Source organism: Ovis aries, chromosome 4, assembly GCF_016772045.2.
Source record: "Ovis aries strain OAR_USU_Benz2616 breed Rambouillet chromosome 4, ARS-UI_Ramb_v3.0, whole genome shotgun sequence".
Taxonomy (NCBI): Eukaryota; Metazoa; Chordata; class Mammalia; order Artiodactyla; family Bovidae; genus Ovis; species Ovis aries.
Genome location: NC_056057.1, coordinates 50,273,802 through 50,296,045, shown reverse-complemented (window position 1 = coordinate 50,296,045; position 22,244 = coordinate 50,273,802). Strand labels below are relative to the sequence as shown.

At 36.9% G+C, this 22,244-nt stretch overlaps 2 protein-coding genes across 6 annotated transcripts in view; one reads left to right on the top strand and one right to left on the bottom strand.

The window, feature by feature from the left end:
• The window catches only part of SLC26A3 (solute carrier family 26 member 3), a 34,620-nt gene extending 33,321 nt beyond the window's left edge, over positions 1-1,299 (top strand). Inside the window, exon 21 of one of the 2 annotated variants that reach the window (XM_042248290.1) lies at positions 714-1,299. In XM_042248290.1, coding sequence (XP_042104224.1) covers positions 714-737 — 24 coding nt within the window. In that variant the 3' untranslated portion in view covers positions 738-1,299. 2 annotated transcript variants of the gene reach the window in all.
• A 3,680-nt stretch (positions 1,300-4,979) lies between these two features.
• On the bottom strand, positions 4,980-21,380 carry CBLL1 (Cbl proto-oncogene like 1). 4 transcript variants are annotated; one of them, XM_042248532.2, is made up of 6 exons: positions 20,717-21,380; positions 16,413-16,580; positions 13,394-13,494; positions 12,894-12,977; positions 11,837-11,910; positions 4,980-9,254 (listed from the first exon to the last, which is right to left on the bottom strand). In XM_042248532.2, exons 1-6 carry the CDS (start codon positions 20,907-20,909, stop codon positions 8,216-8,218), a joined length of 1,659 nt encoding a protein of 552 aa, XP_042104466.1. In that variant the 5' UTR covers positions 20,910-21,380; the 3' UTR covers positions 4,980-8,215. The 4 variants fall into 4 exon arrangements, with proteins under 4 accessions (XP_042104466.1, XP_042104467.1, XP_004007901.1 ...); XM_042248533.2 differs by having other exon boundaries at positions 13,394-13,491; XM_004007852.6 differs by having other exon boundaries at positions 21,346-21,380.
• Between the last annotated feature and the right edge of the window lie 864 nt (positions 21,381-22,244).

The following is a 22,244-nucleotide window of genomic DNA, read 5'->3' as shown; positions in this document are numbered from 1 at the left end:
AGAAATCTTGATAGACATGAGAGGTGAGGGGAACCATAATTCTGCTTCCTGGGGCTGTTTTCCAGGGAAATTCACACCTAGCACCGTGTCTGAGGACTCTAGAAAGACAGCCTTACCAGAAACCCTCTGCCCAGCAGCTGGACTCAGAATTGTCACCAAGTTTTAAGGGATAAAGTAAAGGAACAGAATTTCAATCCAATGTCTGATCAAAGCTTTAGAACCAACTGTCAGACAGAATATAGTCAATACCATCCTGTATCTGTTTCTCTATATTTTTTAAAAAACAAGCATTTAACACAAGCCCCTTTCATTACTTAGAGGAAGATAAATTGGTGGTTGTGGTTATGCCACCAGTGGTGATTCATGTAAAAGCTGAGTGTCCCTAGCCAGCACACATAAGCCCTTGGAGTTTGTGTGGCCCCTGAAACAAATGTGAAGAAATAATTACTACAACACATTATATTATTTTGGTTAAATCAGGCCTTTGAAAAATACACTTCTACTACAACATGGTATCACATGGGTCTACATTAACCAAATATCCTTGGAAGATGTTTGATCATTAAAATTGAAGACAAATTTGTTGGTGAATCCAGTAAATTCTAGCTCCCAATTTTAATCAGATTTTACTCCTTTTACATACAAGATATGATTATTAAAAGGGATAGAACTTAACAAGTCTTTTAAAACAAAAACTTTCTCTCTTCTTCCAGGTACCAATTGAAACAAAATTCTAAACAAAATGTAATTCAGAGATCCTCATCCCTCACATAAAGAAGAACTTTATACCCAGAAAGTTATTGCTAAGTTCATACATTGTATGAAGAGTATTTCTGACAGAAATTATGTTTCAAGCTTTGGAACGAGATTGTTCTAGCATGGTATATTTTTCACATATCTAGTAACCAATTATGTAAATGCTTTTAATTTTCTACTTTGTAGATTTATCAAAAGAAAATTATTTTGTTTATAAGTATTTTTATAGCACTGACAGATTTCCATCCAAGCCACTACTTTTGTGCATAGTTTGCAGTGCATTTGCACCACTGCTTTGAATCTTGTAATTTATATAGTTCATACTGACATATATTCATTTAAAAAAATCGACTGTACAATAGGTGTGTCTTGCTTTATTAAGTTTCTTATTAGCTTTCTGAAACATGCTGAGTCCTCTTTACAGTGATCTGACTGGAAACCTGCTACATGAGAATCCTTCTAACCTTTCTGCAATGAGACTTGTATTTTATAAATTTATTTATTTTATGTAACAGAAATTAAACATCATCACCAACAGTAAAAGATTCAGTGGCCTCTGTTCAACATAAAGCCACTCTGTTAACGGGAAAGTTGTCCCAATTGTTTTAGATCTCACTTCTAAATGTTTGTCGAAATAGTCTTTCATCCTTTATTAAGTCTTACTGAGAGGGCTTGTCTACTTGACTTAAAACCAATTACAGAAAAATAAAACAAACGCTTATTCACATATCTTAATTAAAAACTAGAATCTCAACACTTTTTATAGCAACCTCCACACAACCCATTCAACCATAACATCTTGAGGTTCACTTTCCTCATCCTTAAATGTTTTACTTTCTCTGAGGCCTCGAAGGTGAATATGCTGAGTAAGGGGTATGCATGGAGCTGGACCTTGACTTGCCTGCCTCGGAGCAAATACTGGAAATTGACTAGGACAAAAACTCTGATCTTTTATTTAGGAAGAGGTCAAGAGATTGGTGCTGGGAGATAAAAATAAAACTTACACAAATCAGAGCAAGACTGAAGGGGAGAGGACATCCAATGATCAACTGGGAGACAGAACCACTTGTCAAGAAGCAGCTATATTACTGAAATTAAGAAAGGTTGGCACTCATCCATGCCAAGCAGGTTTATCTTCAAAATCATTTTCTAATACTAACTTGGGCATGTGATACATATTCTTGTTTAAACACAGTAATTTCTCATTGAGAAACATAATGTCTTAAATGCAAGCTGGACCACCCACTGCGTAAGCAAGAGAACAAAGAGGAATATTTCATATTTGCCTGCCATTTTTACCTGGACATCTACAGGCCAAAACTGATCTACTGATCTTCTCCCCCTCATCAGCTCTACTAGCATCTTTCCACCCCAGTTAATGCCAACTCCACAGTCTTCCAGCTGGTCAAGCTGAAAAATCTGTCAGGAAATTCAGCTGACTCTACCTTATATCTAGAACCAGCTCATTTAACTCTCAAAAAAGTCCCCATAAGGTAGGTTCTATGTTTATCCTCATTTTTCAGAAAAGCAAAATAAATCAAGGCTTAAAGATTAAATAATTAGTCTGAATTGCATATACTTGCTAGTTCTATAGGTAGTAAAACCAGAATTCAGTCCAGACAGTCTTGACTCCAGAGCTCAGGCTCTTAATCTTTAGGAAATATTCTCTCTCCAGAGAAACAAAAACCTATCTAAAATCTGATCTAGCACAAGGCAAGACTAAACTCAGGAACAATAGGTGCATTCTACAGATATGTTCAAAGTCACTTATTTAGCATTGCACAATTAAATATACCCAGAAAAGCAATTAGAAAACATTAATTCTAGAACCAAACAAATTATCTCATTATGGTTGTATATATATTCCATTTTTGTAATATTTTTTTTTTCTACCTGGCCACCATATTTTGAAAAAGAACATCAAATTTTTTGAGGAAAACTTAGGGACCACTAAATTTAGGGGTTAGAAGATAAGCTCCTAATTGGTAGGGATCGTATCTATTTTATTCATCATTGTATACCTGTGTCCATCATATAGGTGTTCAATTTATATGTAGAAATTGAACCCAATCATTATATTCCTTTGCTCAGAACTTCACAATGGCTTGCTATGTCGGAGCAATAAGGTCCAAGTCTTTACAATGGCCTAGAAGCCTGTGATCTTTCCATTCCGCTGTCATTACCTCTCTGACCTCTTCTTACTACTCACTCATTTGTGCTAAGGCTTCTTTAAGGCCTTCATAGATTCTGTCCTCTGCTTGGAAAGTTCTTCCACATATAATATATGTGGTTAACTCTTACTTACTTCAAATCTTTGCTCAAATGTCAACTTTTCAATGAATTCTATCCAGACTGCTAGATTTAAAATTGCAAACCTATCAACACATTATTCTTACTTTCCCTTTATTCTTATTTTCCTGACAAGTGTGATTTTATCACACTTCTAGCATGTTATATAATTTAACGAAATTTGCTGGGCTTCCCTGGTGGCTCAGAGGTTAAAGCATCTGCCTTCAATGCAGGAAACCTGGGTTCGATCCCTGGGTTGGGAAGATCCCCCGGAGAAGGAAACGGCAACCCACTCCAGTATTCTTGCCTGGAGAATCCCATGGACGGAGGGGCCTGGTGGGCTACAGTCCACAGGGTTACGAAGAGTTGGACACGACTGAGCGACTTCACACACACACACACATTGGTCATCTGTCTCTAAAGACTTGTGCATCCCAAGTGATTAGAATGGTGTCTGATCAAGTATACATATCATGTATCACTTATATGCAAAACCTAAAAATAGAAAAAATGAACTTATAAGCCAGAAAGAGAACAAACTTAGTTACCAGTGAGGAAGGGCAGTGAAAGCTGCTCAGTCTTGTCCGAGTCTTTGCTACCCCATGGACTACAGAGTCCATGGAATTCTCCAGGCCAGAATACCGTTGAGTGGCTGGCCATTCCCTCCTCCAGGGGATCTTCCCAACCCAGGGATCGAACCTGGGTCTCCCTCATTGCAGGCAGATTCTTTATCAGCTGAGCCACCAGGGAAGCCCAGGAAGGGTAGGGATATGTACAGACTGGGAGCTTAGATCAACATGTACACACTGCTATACTTAGAACAGATAACCAACGAGGACCTACTGTATAGCACAGGAGCTCTGCTTAACATTCTGCAATAACCTAAACCAGAAAAGAACTTGAAAATGGATATATGTATATATGTAACTGAATCACCTTGTTGTATACTCAAAACTAACTAACACTATTAATCAACAATACTTCAATATAAAATCTTTAAAATTTGAAATGGCATCTAGCATATAAATGAATATATTCCACATGGTGTATGTTCAGTACATATCTGAGTACAGGCCACAAAATACTACATTTACCATGGATTATTAAGGTGCTTAACCAGAGCATGAAGCCTATTATTTAGTTGTCAGCTCTGCAACTAACATGATTTGTACACCAAAGTTATAACAGTGATTATCTCTGGAAGGGAAAATTATGGTAGTGATCAAGGGGATCTTTATTTGTAATATGACATATTTCTCCCCAAAATTTACTGCTTGTATAACTGAAATGAATACAAATTTTAAAACAAAAAAAAATTAAAAGGTTTTGAAAGCAACACATAGGAAGAAAAGTCAAAGGGAGTAAGATTTTCAATGTGAAGACAGAGAACAATTTCAAAGGTAGATTAACGGGAAAAAGTGAAAGTGTTAAGTCACCCAGCCGTGTCCAACTCTTTGTGACCCCACGGACTGTAGCCCACCAGGTTCCTCTGTCCATGGGATTCTCCAGGCAAGAATACTGGAGTGGGTTGCCATTTCCTTCTCCAGGGAATCTTCCCAACCCAGGGATTGAACCTGGGTCTCCCGCATTGTAGGCAGATTCTTTACCAACTGAGCCACCAAGAAAGACTAGATTAATAAGAAACAGACTTAAATACAGTATTAAAGTTGGTGCTTACAACTAACTTAAAATAGAAATAGGATATTCTGAAGACATAGGCTAGATTTTTAGAAAGATGTGGTCCTGACCAAGTGATAAAAACTCATGACCCACCATTGTTCATTTAAATCCTGTGATTCTGTAATGCCTAAAATTTCAAATGGGAGATGAGGAAATTAAAGTTTAATATTAAAATGTTGCTTTAACAATTCTGCCTTAACGCTTTTCCCCTCAAAGACAGAAAACTGAAGGGGCATGAATCAAAACAAAAAATGTTTGAAAATTCAAATATTTTTATTAGTATTATTACCAAGTATTTTAACTGGCTTACCTCTCTTTCCCCTTTAAGTCTAGTATATCCAATATTGCTTTATTAGATTGTGCATATATTGTAGTAAGTAAAGTCTGCTTGGTCTAGGCCACAACTGAACAGATTACAATTACAAATCAGTAAAGAAAAATAAATCCACTTCAGTTAGAATATAGTATGATTATGTCAAGCGTCAATTAACATCAATATACCAATTTGATGGTTGATCTAATAATCAGAAAAGTGTATTTTTGTTTCAGGTACTTGAGATTTTTCCACATACTTTTTTTTTTTCCATTAACGTTTTTTCAAAAATAAGTTTACATGGTTTTTCCAAAAAGTCGTATGAAACATACCCTTCCAGTACATCAGAACAAAGCCAAAAGCAGCTCTGTATACTTCATATCATAAAATGACCTATTTCAAGTTTTAAAATATGGTCAAATTATCTTTTCCATTTGTATTAGTGTTAGTCTCTTATGCAATAACTTGAGCAAGTGGTTTTTTACAGGGCAAAATGAATATTAAGTAGTTTCTTACAATCTTTGCAACTGATCATTTTCTCCAATACTATATATTATACTTTGAACAAGCATGTCACTTTAGAAATACTAACATTCACCCTGCTGGTTAATCTCCAAAAACGTGAAATTTTGCTGTAAAAGTTGTATCGACGTGGAAAATTCTGCAGTCTCCCAAATGTGTCATCATTAGGTAAAAACTCACCTAGGCAAAATAGTATTTATGCTTTCATTTTATTGTTTTTAAGAATTAAACTGCCACCTCAGTAGTCTTTTAAGAGCAATATAATGAAACATACATACATTTAATTTAGACTTACGTCCATCATAGCTTCAAAGGCTTCCCTGAAATAAGGCTGGGATTCACATCTTTTTCCTTAAGGAAAGAAACACTAACAGTAATTTTGTTATCCTTCTACCCACCCACCCTCATTCAAACAATAACTAGATGAATTCAAGTCTAACACCATTTAAAAAAAAAAAAAAAAACCTGCCTGCTACAACATTTATCTGAACTGCCTCCCTGCATAACACATATTTCTTTAACCTAACCAAAAAATTTTAAAGCCTACGAGACTTAACGTGGAATTTTACCGTGATAACATTTGTTTGTTCAATACATTCAATTCTAGTGAATTTCAATTAAATCAGGTGAGCTCTTCATAAACAGCTGAGAAGCTTTAAAGTGAGTTTTGTTATTTCCTATTACATGAAACCAAATTATTGGTACTGAATTTTCAATAATATTTTAACAGCTCCAAAGAGGGCCATTAAAGGTAATCAAGTCTGCACCAGTCCAAGTACCTACAGTAATATGATAGACACACTCACCACCATTTCACACTATTTCACTCCTATGCTTCTAATAACAATTTCTCATTAGAAACACCGCATTAACACTGAACTCTCAAATTGCTAGGTGTGAAAAATCACGTACTTTCACTTAAAGAAAAAGTGTATTATTTTCAGCTGGTCATGGTTGAAAGGGCCATTTATATTATTTCAGCTCTAAATTTATAGATGACTTTGCATCAGATTATCCAAAGTGAGAAACTGCTTTGCCTGTTCCTGACAGAATTAAATGGTAAATTAGCCATCAGTTCACCTCTTGTCAAAAAGAAATGTTCTAAATTTATACACTACAAACTATTTAATAATAAATGGTATCTGTATACTACACATTTCATGTTTATGTTATGCACCATTTTAGGGGGGAGGAAGTACTTCACAGGGGTGTATTCAAAGGACATATAGTAATATCCTAAGAATGTTGATTTATACATATGAATTCTGTATAAACTGTAAGTGGTCATCTTAGCTGGACTGTAACAAGCCCCTAGAATGCAAAAGCTGACTCCGAAGGCACCTTATAATGCATTGAAATTCACAATTTAGACATTACTTTTCTCTTCAATAGAAAATCATCTGGTAGTCTTCACTGTTGACTCTATGCTAAAAAAATGTTCCAAGTTTTAGACTGCTTAACCAATGAAAGAAACAGGAAGTCAGTAATAGTTTTTAAATGTTAAGTTAGAGAAAAACACCTTATCATACAGTAATGAAACCTGAGCAACGCAAGTATGTGATTACAAGAACATCCTTCATTAATACAGTATTCAAATTCCTCCATGGCATTCAAATTATACTTTAAAACCCAATAAACAAGAATCCACTTAAGCACAGGATCAAATTCTACCATGAAATGAGGAATTACATAAAGCCTATTCAGCCCAAAATATTTAGTTTCAGACAATGAGCAGAGAGGAACACACTTCATCTAAAGAATACCACTTATACAGTTCTATAAAATGTTACTTAAGGTTAATAAGTGTGATGCATATGACTCCAACCATTCGGTAAAAAGCATTAATGAGTAACAGCATCCCCAACAGCTTGGAGCCTACAGAGTTGATTACTTTGGCCCTATCTTTCCAAAAATACAAGCAATGCCTCTTAACATTACAGACATAAATATTCTTAGTACTGGAATTTCAATGTATTTTGGTGCTCCTGAGGCTGCCTATAAATGAAAAGGCATCCAAGTGAAGTGCATTATATACCTAATATACCTCAAAATTTCAGTGCCTAAAATGTGAAATAATTTTCTACCATTTAACAGTCTGCCTTACAGTAAATTCTATTAGATTTTTACTTTTAGGATTTTATTGTAACTTTGGGAAATTAGTGGTAAAACATATGGTTTAAAAAACAGTATGTGGCTGCACTTAAGTTCACATAAAAATAGTATTTTTACAACCATATTGAAGTTTAATCCTTTTACACAGGTTAACAAAATGTATCACAAGAAAAACTTAAACATTGGGTTTAACAAAAGACGTACTTTTGAAAGTGGAACAATGGAAAAATGTTTTCAATTTTTTTTTTTTTTTTTTTTTTTTACAAATGGTCACCTCTGGGTCAATTTACCACACTAGGGGAACAAAGTTCTTAAAATATAGCTGTGCTCAACTGAGCCACTTAACTGCACTACAGTATAGTACTTGAAATCAATCCTAAGGTCAAGATTTAAAACCATTTTAAGAGACAAGACCCTAAGTGTTGTACAGCCACCTCAGCAAGAGGCGCTTTTCCTTCCCCGAACAGTCAAAGCTTAAAGAAAAGATTGACTATACATATAAGTTTTGTTTCCTCATCATATCATCAGTTCAGAATACTATTATCATTGGTAATACGGTCTATATCTTGTCTGATCTGGATGATGTGGTCCAGGTAGTGGGGTTTGAGAAGGCGGACCCTGCATTCGTGGAGGAGGAGGTGGCCCTCTCGGTGCAGGCCATATACCAGGACTCATTCCCCCTGGTTGTGTAAATGGAGGGCTCAGAGTTCCTTGATCTTCAGTGAACTGGGGTAAAGAGTTGGGATTGTAATGGTGAGGAGGGGGTGCAGTTACAGGTGGACCACCATGTTGAGGTGGGGGAGGTCCTGGAGGAGGATGATTCATATAAGGTGGCATCTGGGCAATAATATGTCCAGGGGGAGGGGTAATTGGTGGTGGAGCAGAGGTCATTGGTGGAGGTGGAGCTTGGCTGTACACCAAGTGAGGAGTACCTGCGGCCTGGGGAGGATGTGGCATTGGATGGCTTATTGGTGGTGGAGGAGGTGGGGGTGGTGCATAATGTTGCTGTGGAGGCATAATATGATGAGGGTGCGAGACCACTGGTTGACCCTGATATTCAGGATGATGGTGAGCAGGTGCGGGGGCAGGAGGTGGTGGTTCTCTAGCACCTGGATTTGAGTCATCCTGAATAGGGACAGTTATTAAATTGCTGTGTTTTCTTGTTGAAATACGAAAGGTTTCCTGACTGACTGAGCGAGGTGGAGGAGGAGCCATGGACAATTCAGCTGGAGGAGCACGGATATCCTCGTGTGGCTGATTATAGTGCTCGTGGGGCACATGTTGCAAAGGAGGTGGTGGCATCATGATGTGCTGCTTTGGCGGAATATGGCTCATATGGTGCTTGTCTGGCGGCATGATAAAACGATCGGGGATTTCAGCTGGTGGTGGGGCAATAGGAGGAGGATGAACATTTTCAAGTGAAGCCCGGGTAACAGGTTTTCCAGCTCTCATATGGCGGTGGTTGATATGAGCCTGTAAGTCTCTCTGAGACAAGTATGTTCTCTTGCACCCTTGAACAATGCTACACATGAAGAGAGAACCTCGTGTACACTGCTCAATTCGCTGCACAGGATCACTACAGCTAAATCAGAAGGGGAAAAAAGTTTGATTTACTAAAAACAGACTATAAAAATAATGCACTAAATTTCAAAGATATGACTAGTTTTAAATTTTATTATGGAAAACATTGCAAAAAGTTCACAATTAAAAGTTATAGTTTATGTAAGTGAACTTTTAATCTTTTCCACTTTGTGGTTTGTTTGCTATTAAGCATCAGCATTTCTGTCAACATCAAAATTCTTAAGAAAAAAATTTAAAGTGTTTATCAAACAGAGTAGGTTTGAAGCAAAACCCTTTTCTTACCAAGATTTAGAATTTATCTGATTTCACAAACAATTCTATGTTTTGAATCCGTGTGCAAAAAACCCCAAAACTCCAGGAAGGGCAAACCAAAGGATCTTGTCAGAATCACAAAATGCAAACCTGTAGAGTATTTATTGACCAGTAAGCAATTTTATGAGCAAATAATACTACGTAGAAGATACTAAGTGAAAGGTGTTGTAAGAACTACAAAAATAAACAGGATCATCCTAACGATCAAGGTTCTTAATATTAAACAATATTTCAAATTCAAACCATGAATGCCAAGAGTCCTTTCAAGGAGGGAGTCTTCCTGAATTGTCAGACAAATCTACTACTACAAAGTATTACACACTCCTACTTTTCTAAATTATAAACACTAAATTTAACTCAATTATTTTCTTAATAAGTCAGGGTCAAATTGTAACTATTCTTCATCTGCTGTTTTTTAATCCACTTTTGCCTTTAGAAGGCTTCTTGAAACAACAGAAAGAAGACTGAACTAGGAATTGGAACTGGGACCTAGTATTGGCTGAGATCTTGGAGAAGTCATTTAAACTTTGTTTCTTTATCTGTAAAATGGGTTATAACATCTAATCTAACTCATAATGCTTTTATATAGACTTCACCCTACTTAAAAGAACATTTGAAACATCAATGAAACAGTGAAAATGACAGGACTTAATGATTAGTTAAGCACTAAACACGTATAAGCTATCATCATTGAATATGTGGATCCGGTCATATGACCTGTATCAAATGGCTCCATATTCTTGATTTGGAGTGGTGGCTGGTGTTTCTTCCTCACTGTAGGCTGGTACTACTTCTTCATACTTAGGAGGCTTCCCTTTAGTGGCCATTTGGCACACTTCTCATTTTTTGCTTCTAATTTGCTATAAACTCTGAAATAGCTCCACAGTAACAGGATTGGGAGGTGGGGTGTATTTCTTTGGGTGAGGCTTAAGCATTAGTATATAATATTTACATTAATTAGGGTTGTCATTTCTTCACTTTCTGACCCAGGTCTGTTAATCCAGATAAGCTTTTGTTTTAATATCCCTAACAAGCCAACCAGTGATATGCTTACTGAAGTTACACTGAAAAACTTGAAAACTAAATTCCCTTTTAAATATTAACATCAAAACACTTACATAAAAGAGAAAACCTTCTGATGTCCTCTACATGGTGTTTTACAACATCCAAAATCCCTTATCTCAATGAGGCAATCAAATTTACTATAGAATTTAAGCGGATGTACACTGTGTTGGAAAATCAGGCACTACAGAAACTGAGGCAAATAGTGAATATGCACTATCAATTTCCTAATTCTTTTGAATTATAATTCTATTGAGAAAATATTCTTTAAACTCACACTATAAAATTTATAATATATGACTTTAAAGGGCTAATAAAATATGCTAAGAGAATTACTTCTTACTGGTTTGTTAATGAATCTTCATTCTCTCCCACAGATGCTAATCTTCCTACACCATAAAAGAAAACTATCCCTTACAACTGTCCACAATTTTATTATCAACTAATATTACAACCCTTGGGATAGGTTCTAACTTAGGTTATAAGTGACCTAGAAAGCCTACAGTTGTTCCCAAAGAAGTTTCTCTCAAGGTTTTTCTTAAGTCTTCTATCAGGGGTTCTGAATTGATATAAAAATTCATAGTTTATTCTGGATCCTTACTATTCCCAAAAAGATCACTATCGATCAACACCTCCCTATGGTCTTAATTTGTCTGAGCCTGTCTTAGAACATGAAGGTGTTGTAAGATGTACTCAAGACATAATCAGATTTGAAGTCAATAAATAAAGAGATTATACTTACATAGTACTTGCTATCTGCTACTCATTTACTTCTAATAATAACCCAGGGAGGTAAGTACTATTATTAGCTCCATTTTACAGATAAAGAAATCATGTATGTGACAAAATAAATCACAAAATAAAGATTTGAATCCAATAATTCTAATTCCAGAGTCTTTGCTCGAAATCACTACATGATACTACCTGTCTAGCATCCCATTAAAATAAGAAAGTATTTTTGGTTTATAATGCTAACTTTGTGATGTATTTATTATTGTTATTTTGGCCAATGTGAATTAACTGATAATAGCTAATTAGCCCTATCCTAAGGAGAAGGTTATAGCCAACTCTAGGTTCACAGAGAAACATTTGCCAGGTCTACACACTTGACATCTTGCCAACGGTCTATATCATATCCTCACCTTTAACCTAGATCATAAATCATTATATCACAATCCTTATTATTTAAAAATTTAATGATGATCTTACCCCGGACACATCTTATCTCCCTTTTTTTCATGTAAAATAGCACAGTCATAGCAAAACACATGCTTGCATGGAATCTGCAAACAGAGACATGTTACAGTTAATATTCTAGAGCAAATTAAAATATTTCAATAAAAAGCAACAGTGAGCGCAGTGACCTAGACATGGAAGGTACTTGAGAACTGTTGGTTAAAATGAACATATATTAAGTACTAGTTACATAAAAGCAACAGTTAACCTTCTTCAGTCACAAAGCTCTTTGTGAGAATGCAATGAAAACTTTGGCCCTTCCCCAAAAAACATATACATGCACATTCATGGTTCCTACAGGTTAAAAGCTCCTGAAGAATACTGTACAACGTTTCACCTAATCCTATTATCTCCACAAAGTATTTCATGGCAGTGAAAGAATACGTATCCTCTACATTTAATATAAGCAGCCTTCTTCCCTGGTAGTCTTAAGTTAATGAACTTACAAATATTTAAAATAAATCAGAAGGACACAGTAAAATAATGTTACACTATTTTAAAACTCACAATTCATTACTGTTACTTAGTTATGCCACACAGCAAAGCAACAGTGCAGAATCCACGGCTTCTACCACCACAGATTTAACAGTAAATTCAATTTTTTTCCAACAAAAATGTAAAACTATCTTTTCATATATGAAGATTACTATAAAATTACAGTACTTTAAGTGCTTAGAATACCCAGAAATCATAAATAATATTTAATTCCATTTTATATTAAAAATTCTAGCCTTTAGAAATAACTGATTCTGTTAAAGAAAAAATTTTTTTCCTTAAGGATCAAACCATTCAAAGAAATTAGTTTCAGAATTCGTTTCCTTAATTAATATTTTACAAGCAATCCAAGAATCTGTCAAGATAATTTTATTAAATGCATATTATCCCCAAACTTTCCTTAGCTATTTTATACTTATTCATTATAAACTTTATTGTTAAACAATAATAAATCTATCTACTTAAATTTCAGAGTCCTCATCTCTACACAAATATATAAATTTATAAAAACAGAATTTAACTTAGTTATACTTACCATTCGCCCATAAATTTTAATAGGTAATCCACATTTGTCACAGAAATGAACTGGAGTATCATCCTTTTCACCTAAGATATTTATCTGTTGAAATGATATAATTAAAATTTCCTTAAGCATTTCTAAAAATTATGTCTATAAATTACACAATGAATTAGTTAGTATAAAAGTTACTAAAACAAAACAAAAAAAAAGTTACTAAAACAATTAGAAATGAAGATCTTTTGGTATAATACCACATATGCCACATTATTTGGGCAACCATCAGTTTTGGGTTTTTTCCCCCTTTGACAGTGTTATTACTTATTGATTTTACTTGACATCACTGAAAATTACTTCAGATTATTTTCAGAAATATGGCATTAACAAACGATTTATGGGTAATGAAAGATATAATTATAATAAAAGTTCATACTATTCTTTATGCAATCTAAATTGTCCTAATAAAGCATTTAAAATATTTTACTGTTCTAATAAATTTTTTTTATTTTTACTTATACCTGAAAGTCCCAAAAAAGGTGTCCAGGAAATCTTCGTTGATTTCCAAACAGTTCACCCCCTTTACAGTCATACCGTTCTTCTTCATTATAATCAAATCCTTCTGAGGAAACAAAATGTTACCTATTAACTTTTTACATCTCAAATTTCATTTTGGAAATACAGGTACACAGACCTGTATTTCTATTTTGTACATGGACAAAATAGACCTGTTCACTGACACCTTTCAAAGCTCCTCTAAGAACAGCATAATCAAGTCTTACTAAACAGCTGCTAGAAATGATCCCAGGACCCATGTAGTCCAATTCTCATGCCTGAGAATACTGCAGTACTGGAGACCATAACAACACAGAGAGGCCGAGCTAGGAAGGGATCTCTGATCTCTTCCCTCCTATTCAAGAGCTCATATTAACCCACCAGACTATTTCTGGTATAAAACTACTAATAATCATCATCATGATTATTACACAAAAGATAATGATTGTCATTTATTCCAATCATCTATAAAAGTGGTATTACATTGTAACTGGTATTAGCGCCAAAAGATTAACAAAGAATTCTGCAGGCTTTCTTCTTACGACTTAGAAAATTAGGTAACTCTTCAACTTTAAACTGAACCTGATTTTAGAAATCTCAACATACTTATACTTCATCATTTCAATTAAAACCTTTCCTTGGTTATTCACCCGAATAGCAAAATTTATATCCTACCTACAAGTCTCCTCCCCTACACTGTATGTAGCATTATCAATAAACTTCAAGATAAAGATCAAATAGGCTCAATTTCTCTGACCTGATTAAAAAGTTGATGGCAATCCTCCCATCTTATACAAAAGAAAAGAAAATCAGTGAACAGTCTGATGGGGATTCTCAGTAGAATTCAATTACCTAAAGTAAAGCTGAGAAGACAAATCTATCCCTCCAATATGCCAGGCTTCTCACGACTTTTGGCCCTAGAACTGGTTAACATCTGCAGACAGACACACAGGCACAGATGCAATAATTTCTTGAAGCTGATACTGATACACCAGTGTACTGCTATCTAATTACCTGCAACACCAATGTAGAGTTCTTCTAAGTTCCATCTGAGTGACCCTAGGCTCTTAGATGGCCCATTTATATCTTATAAAAGCTGCTGTCATCGAAAACTCAAAATAAGGAAAGTTAATTTTTCTACTTATCTAAAACTCAGAAAATTATTGAGCAGAACAAGAGCTAAGAAAATCATGAGTACATTATCATTATCCAGAGTGGTTCAACCTATACTCCCATCATTAAACTATACATATATCTGTATAGATAACAAAGCAGCAGCTGCTGCTCCATCAATAACCTAGGGTACTCTGTCCTTGGCCTTTCTAGTTTTAAAATAATTTTTTAAAACTATACAGTAATGTATAAATAAATTATTGTGTAACAATAAAACAATGCAAAAAAGCTAAAATCCCCTTTCTAGCCCTTTCCTCTCAGCTATCTCTTCATCCCCTCCCACTTCAAGTCACACCCCATTTTTGTTTTAACAACCAAATATACATCCATAAAAGTTCCAAAGCCACGATCAGCAAACTTTATCTGCCTAAAGACCAATTAAGTAAATACCGCCATACCTGCAATTACTCAACTATGCCAATATAGTGTGAAAGCAGCTATTCGTGGTGCGCCCTAAGCTCAGTCATGTCCAACTCCTTGTGACCCCAGGGACTATATACAGCCCACCAGGCTCCTCTGTCCATGGGATTTTCCAAGCAAGCACACTGGAACAGGTTGCCATATCCTACTCCAGGGCATCTTCCCAACCTAGGGATCAAACCCGAGACTCCTGCATTGGCAGCTGGATTCTTTACCACTGACCCACCTGGGAAGCCCGAAAACAGCCAGACAATACGTAAAAGAATGGGCATGCATGTGTTCCAGTACAACTTTATTGATAAAGCATAGCACTGGATTTGGCCCATAGGCCATAAAAACTGTTTTATACTCAAGAAATGGTGAAAGGCCTAAGGATGACAAAAAACCCAGAAGTTCAGCAGAAAAGACTGAATGTCTGACTACAAAGAATTGTCAAGCTTCTCTACAATAAAAATTTTATACATAAAATTCAAAAGACAAATAGAGAATATACACAACATATAACAAAAGCCAATTTTGTTAATCTATAAAGAACTCATAAAAACCAAGAGAAAAACAATCAAACAGGAAAAAAATGGAAAAGGATATGAACAGATAGAGCCTAGAAAAAAGAAATGACCAATACTATGAAAACATACAGCACCACTCATAAATTAAAGAAATGCGTATCAGTACAAAAATCTGCAAAGGATAATAGTACCAATATTGGTGTGGGAGTATAAAGTGATGTACTATTTTTTAAGAACCATTTGACAACATCTATTAAATGCTAAAATGCATAGATTCTAAATCCATCAAGTTCTAAAATGCCCAAATTCATGCAAAATTTAAGTTTTAAAATACACATACTAAGGTGTGTATTCTACAAAACATACATACTAAATAAATAAGGACACTTATTGCAAAATTGTCTTTAACAGTAAAATGTTTTAAAAAATTGTTAAATAAATTATGGTATATCCATAAGTGAAATACCTAAACCCATCTTCTTAAATAAGATATATCTGAATCTACTGAGAAAGCGGAATCTCACATGCATCGTACAAAAAAAGGGGGGGGCAGTTATAAAGCAACTATGAAGATGTCATACCAGGGATTATTTGAGGGGAGAATAAAAATGGGAGGACAATTTTACTTTAGTATCATGTTTTCTGTGATACTGTTTAGATTTTTCTAAACAATAGACAGTGTTACTTTCAACAACAAAAGAAAATAAATCAAAAATATTTATAAAGGGATAGCAAGTAAAATATGCCAAAATGAGAAGTCGAAGACTGAAGAAGAGAATATTTAAGATAAAAAAAGAAGTGGCTAAAAGTAAATAAACTCACATGGCTTATTTGGTGGAATCAGATATTAAAGAAAGACTTTTGGACCTGTTAAACACATTACCTTCATCACCAGCTGGAGCCTTTGCAGGCATCCTGTTTATAGTCCTTGGAGTTCGAGGTGAAGCTTTGGCTTTGTTCCCTTGTTTGGAGATGAGCTTTATAGGAATTCGTCTTCGAACATCAAGACCACCCAACGATCCAGAACTATTAGTGCCTTGTAACTCATTGTCTATGTTAGGAAAAAAAGTTGTAATTTCTTTTAGGTTTTCTTTTTGAAGGTTATTCTGCCACAGGTATTAAAGCAATATACCCAACATCATGAAGGGCTGAGTATCTGATTGTAAATACTATGCTATGTAAGTTCAAGTACTAATTTTCTCTATTTTGGATAAACTCTTAAAGCAATGTTTTTTAAGACATGGAGCCCTTTAAAAAGTTGACAAAAGTTACAGAACCCCCCCCTAAGAGGATGGACAATAAAATTTTCCATGGAATTCCAGAGGGGTTTATAGAAACATAAAGTCCTTCATGAGCCTAAAGTAAGAAGCTCTGTCTAGCAACTGTAAGATTTTTTTTTAAAGAAGGAATAAAAGATAAAGAAAGAACAGCAAAAAGAAAGAAAACCATCATTTCCATCAAGCATGCAAAGTAGGCACTCAATGAATTTAGTAATCTGCATCTACATCAGGACAATCACTACTGGAAACACAAACTAACACTGACAGTGGTAGAATTACATAAATAATACGCTGAAAACGAAGTTAGCTTTAGGGATGTGATTATCCTCTTCGGTGTAAAATAGTTTTTCTAAAAAGCATTCAGGAATATAGTAAAAATTACCACACAATTTAGCAGTAAACGCAGACACTAATGTACTATAACATTTCTATATGTACAGGTGACTGCGTTATTCTTAGTCAGCACTGTAATGGTAAATTATAGGTGAGGAGGATGCAAGATTTCTATACTTCAACTAGGCCTAAACAACTGACACTTTCTATGTCTCTGTTATTAGCTTACGAAATAAATTTACTCATATCCTATGAGTAATATGAGCATTATTTCATAGAACTGACTCTATTTTAAGATTAAAAGCCACCTCTTTTCCAAGTCCATGACATATTACAATCCAGAAAATATTTACCTTTATCTGCTAAAAGCAGAAAGGCAAATGTCCTAAAGTAGGAAACGCAAATAATTTAAAATAGTAACATTTTAAACATGACAATTAGTGAGCAACGCTATGTAACTGCCACTGCAGGAAGACAGCACAGAGACATAACCAAACTATCCACATTAAATTCTCTAAAGCCAAATTTGGAAGTAGTATCCTACCCAGCAGTAATGATCTCTAAGGATACTAGAATAACACATAGATTTGCACTCTTTCTCAATAATACACGGAACAAAATTCAAAATCAGTCCTTAATTATTAATTTAAATATCTTTCAGTCTGCTTTCTATCATTATTTTCATAACAGCTAATCTGCAAAAAAAAAATCATGGGAATGGGAATACATGGACAGTTAAAAGTCTTAAACTAGGATAAATCCATCTTGATTTAACTCTCAACACTTCACAAATGTATCAACAATCAGATAATGCTTTCATCTGCTTTCACTCCAGTTGCATTTAGTTGCTAAACATCTACAGGCAATGAAGTAGCAAAAAGATAATAATGCATTTCATCTGCTTCGGCTCTAGCTGTTTAAAGTACCTGCAAACAATGTAACAGCAAAAAGGTATGGCAGAATGAGGTTTTTTTTTTTTTTTTTTGCTTGGAAGGTATTCCTGATTTTTCAATGAATTTAAAAAATAGCAAGTTATCAGAGACAGTTCAATGTCATCTTTCCGACAGTAAAAGGACTCTGAACGGTTTTTCCTTGGTGAACAACACTTCATTACTACAAGTCCTTTTCACGCTACCCTAGACATCCGAAGTCACAATTATGACTTTCAAGAGCCTGCTGCCCTCTAACATCTTGCAGTCTGCCTCAGACTCCAAGTGCAAGCTGTTAATAGTGACATCACTCTGGGTTTATCCTGGGGGGTTTTATTATGAGTCAAAATATACAGTATATATGCAATATATTCAACAATATATTTAGTTGAATATCACAACTAAAAACCCTAAAACCCTAACAATGAAAAGTCCTTGGATATTATAGAGAGTGAGAATTAAGGATGTAACCACTCATATGAAGTGAAATCCACTGTAAAAGGCCTAATACGGAATACTGTATCATATAGGTTTTTAAAAGATTTGTGCAGAATTTTATCTTGAATTAAAGGAATCAAGAAATATTTTTACAAAATTTAGGTTACAGTTACAACTAAGTGCTAACTTTTAGAATGGCCAAAGACTCAATCAAGTGTTAATTAGGAGTTTCTTGAAGTAATTTTCTATTACAATACTACAGGATAGCCTTCATTTTATGACTGACAATTTCAGCACGTTCACAAAACCAGTCATTTTTGCATAACATTCGAGAGTTCCATCAATCTCCCCGGGGCCTCTTTTAATCCTTTAATATTAGAATTTTCCTTTTGAGATGCCTATCCTGACATGTGTTCAATTTACTGGCTATCTGGCACATCCTCATTTCCCAATGATTTTATTTGTGATTCAATTACCAAATTCACATTTATGAATATCATGAAAACTTGAATATTTTGTAAGGTTTGTAATCACAATCAGTATACAAAATTTAATACCATTTTCTGACATGAAACTGGTAAGGACACTGCCTTATAAGGAAATTTAAAAAAAAAAGAAGAAAAGAGGTTCATGTTAAGCAGCAGGGATATCTGAGCAGGAACTATTTTTTCAAGAGGTCAGTTCATTAGTGAGTATTTTCATGTTAGGATGACTTTTACTTTCTTAGGCAAACTTTTAACTTAGAAAGTAGGATAATAAATACTCAGATACACACCAACCCACATTACAATTTCCCAACATAACATCTTTAAACTGTGAAAAGTGCTTGACTTCCAATTCCAGTAACAGGTTCAAATGAGAAACATTTCGCTAATGTGGCACGTTTGCTTCTCTAACACCAAGATTTCACGGTTTCAATTCTATAAAAGCTCCAAACACTAGAGTTCCCTAGAGCCTGCTGCTAGGCCCTCTTCTCTACTGTTTTCCCTTTCCCTAAGTGATCTCATCCATCCTCATGCCTTAAAATCATTCCAAACAAACCTCCCTATGATTTCCACTTGACATCTCCCCTTCTATGTCCCAACAAACACCTCATCCTTAGCAGTTCAAAGTCTTGTTGCCAAATTCCCATTTGTGACCTCTACTCCATTAAAAAAAAAAAAAAAGGCATTTTTCTCCCAAGTCTTCCAATAAAGGACACCACTCAAAAACTAGAACCCTACGCACCTTTCCTTTCTCTCACATGCCTCCAAACCAATCCACCAGGGCCTGAGTTCTACCACCAAAATATTTACTGAATCTGCCCATTCCTGTTTTTACTAAACCAAGCCACCATCACTAAACCAAGCTTCCCTTCTGGTCTATTGCAATCACTTCCTAAATTTTCTATTTATCTTGCCTCCTTCTCTTACACCATTCTTCATACAACAACCTGTTACACTTTAAAAACAGATTATGTTCCTCCTCTACTTCTGTTCAATGGCTTCATATTGCACTTAAAATTACACTCAAATCTTTTCCATGGACTTCAAAGTCTTGCACCACCCGAGTCCTGTCTTCCTTACCAATCTTATCTTAGGGCTCTTTCCCTCTATGTAAGTGCAGCTGATTGGTTTTCTCTACATTTTCCTCCCTCAGAGTCTTAGTACCTGTTATAAACACTTTCCACTTGATTTATGCCAAGCTGGATTCCTCTCATCCATCAGATCACAGCTTACAAATGTTACTTTCCTAAAAAGACTCTTCCTGACCACCGTCTCTGAAGCTTCTACCTTCCACAGCCCCATATGTCTTCTTCAAAGCCCTCATAATAATCTGTATTTCTAAACACTTGTTCATTGTGGTTTTCCCAATAGAACGTAACTTCCCTGAGGACAGGGACTCAGTTCACCTTGTTTATTATTCCACCTCCAAGCCTAGAAGAATATGTGTATATACATATGTGTATGTGTGTGTGTGTATACATACACACATAACGTGCGTGTGTGTGTGTATATATATATATATGAAATTAGGTAGACAGTTGATGACTGAGGAATCCTAACTAATACGTGATACTGGAAAAAAGCCTTTTATCACCCTACTAGTAATACAGCTGATAAACTGAACGGAGCAGTATCTAACTCCAAATGCACTCATTCAACATCCAAAAACTGCAAGGGAGCAAAAGACAAAAAACACTTAAGAAAGAATGGAGCCATTCTTACTTGGAGAAAGTGATGAGAATATCTTGATTTTAAGCTCAAGACTGGTGGTTAAGGACCACAGATGAAGCGCGGGGCATGCTACAGGCTTAAGCAGAAAAGCTGCTCCCGGTATCATTCCAAAAACCGTATCCGACTCCCTTCTCCCACCTCTAGTCCAAGAAACACCGGAGAGACAACGACAGGCAGTGACCATCGCAGCACCCGCCCAAAGCTGACTGAAACAGCAGGAAGTCTCTAACCCACCCTAGCACATCGACTCGCAGCGTAATGACACTTCCCAGACTCTCTACCCGCCAGTCCCCATAACGTAGGGCAGAGCACCCAAAATGAGGGGGAAACTGCCGGCGCTCTCTCCTCTACGCGAAGCCCGCGCCCCCCCGCGGTGCCGGCTCCGGGCTCAGAAGGAGCTGCCGTTGCCGGCACCGAGGCTGTAGGTACCACATCGGAGGGTAGGCCAGGAAGTAGCAGGCCCTGGCCGGAGACGGGAAGAGGGTCTGTGAGATTCCTTCCTCGCCGCCACACCCCAGTGCTGTAAGGCGAATGTAACCCCTCTATGTTCGCTGGGCGACCAGTCCCAGGCCGGCCAAGGGGGCATGGAACCTGGACCCCCACTGCCTCCGCCTCCTTACCAGTGTGATCCATGATTCGACTCGCAGGGCACAGTGGGAGCGGAAGTCAACCGCGCCGGAGTCGCAGGGAGCGCGTGCGCGGTACCTTCCGGAGCCCGGGAGGCGGAAGTGTGATCAGGTGGAACCAGGTTGGTTCCCTCCAAAAATTCCCTTCTCTTGCGTCCGCTAGCCGACTCCGGTGAGGGAGTCAGGCTCAGTTCGGGCAGAGAGAGAAAAAGCGAGTACGCGGGGAGCGTCAGTGTAGAGGCTGCTAAGGGTTCCTCTCATGTGCTTCCAGAGGAAGTAGCCTTTTAATGTGGAGCGGAGACTGCCGGGAACGGGGGAGGGGGAGAGCTGGTAGTAGCCGGAGGACTAAGCTCGCGGCAGGTAAGGCAGCCGCCGCGCCCCGCCCCCCCGCTCCCCCCGACCCCGCGCGGAGCTTTGCCTTCTGGGACTTGTAGTGCGCCGGGACCCTGGTGCCGACCTAGCCCAACTGCGCAGGCTCAGCCGTTGGGCTGTCCCACCCCGGCGGGCGGAGTAACGGTTTGGAATCCCCCAGAGTCCGCGAGCGACGTTCTCCAGCACCCCCGGTCCAGGAAGAGTGTAAACACGCGCGCTCCGGAAAGCGTCCTCCAGCGGGAGGTTGCCTAGGGGACGGTTGAGCTGTGTAAGGCTCCCAGCTAGAGGGAAAAGCTCTGTGCATATATATCTACATTTTGCTTTGTCGTGATGAGCTGCACAGACCCACGCAGAAGCCGACTTGGGTATCTACCCCGGTTCCCATCTCAAGTTGCTAACAGCTGAAACCCATTTCTAACGCTTGATTAGCATTCATTTTCTAGGGAAACCTCCCCCTCCCCCTAGAACACCTGTCCTAAGGAGCGTACGCGGGGCCAGGTGGAGGACGGATGCAGCGTAGC

What these genes read in the sequence shown, in the direction of transcription:
- CBLL1 (XM_042248532.2), bottom strand. Translation starts at nt 20,909, where the DNA reads ATGGTCACTGCCTGTCGTTGTCTCTCCGGTGTTTCTTGGACTAGAGGT. An exon ending in GGCTCCAGCTGGTGATGAAG is followed by an intron (nt 13,495 to 16,412) that starts GTAATGTGTTTA and finishes TTGTTTCCTCAG; the next exon opens with AAGGATTTGATTATAATGAA. An exon ending in GGAGATAAGATGTGTCCGGG is followed by an intron (nt 9,255 to 11,836) that starts GTAAGATCATCA and finishes CTTCTGATTTAG; the next exon opens with CTGTAGTGATCCTGTGCAGC.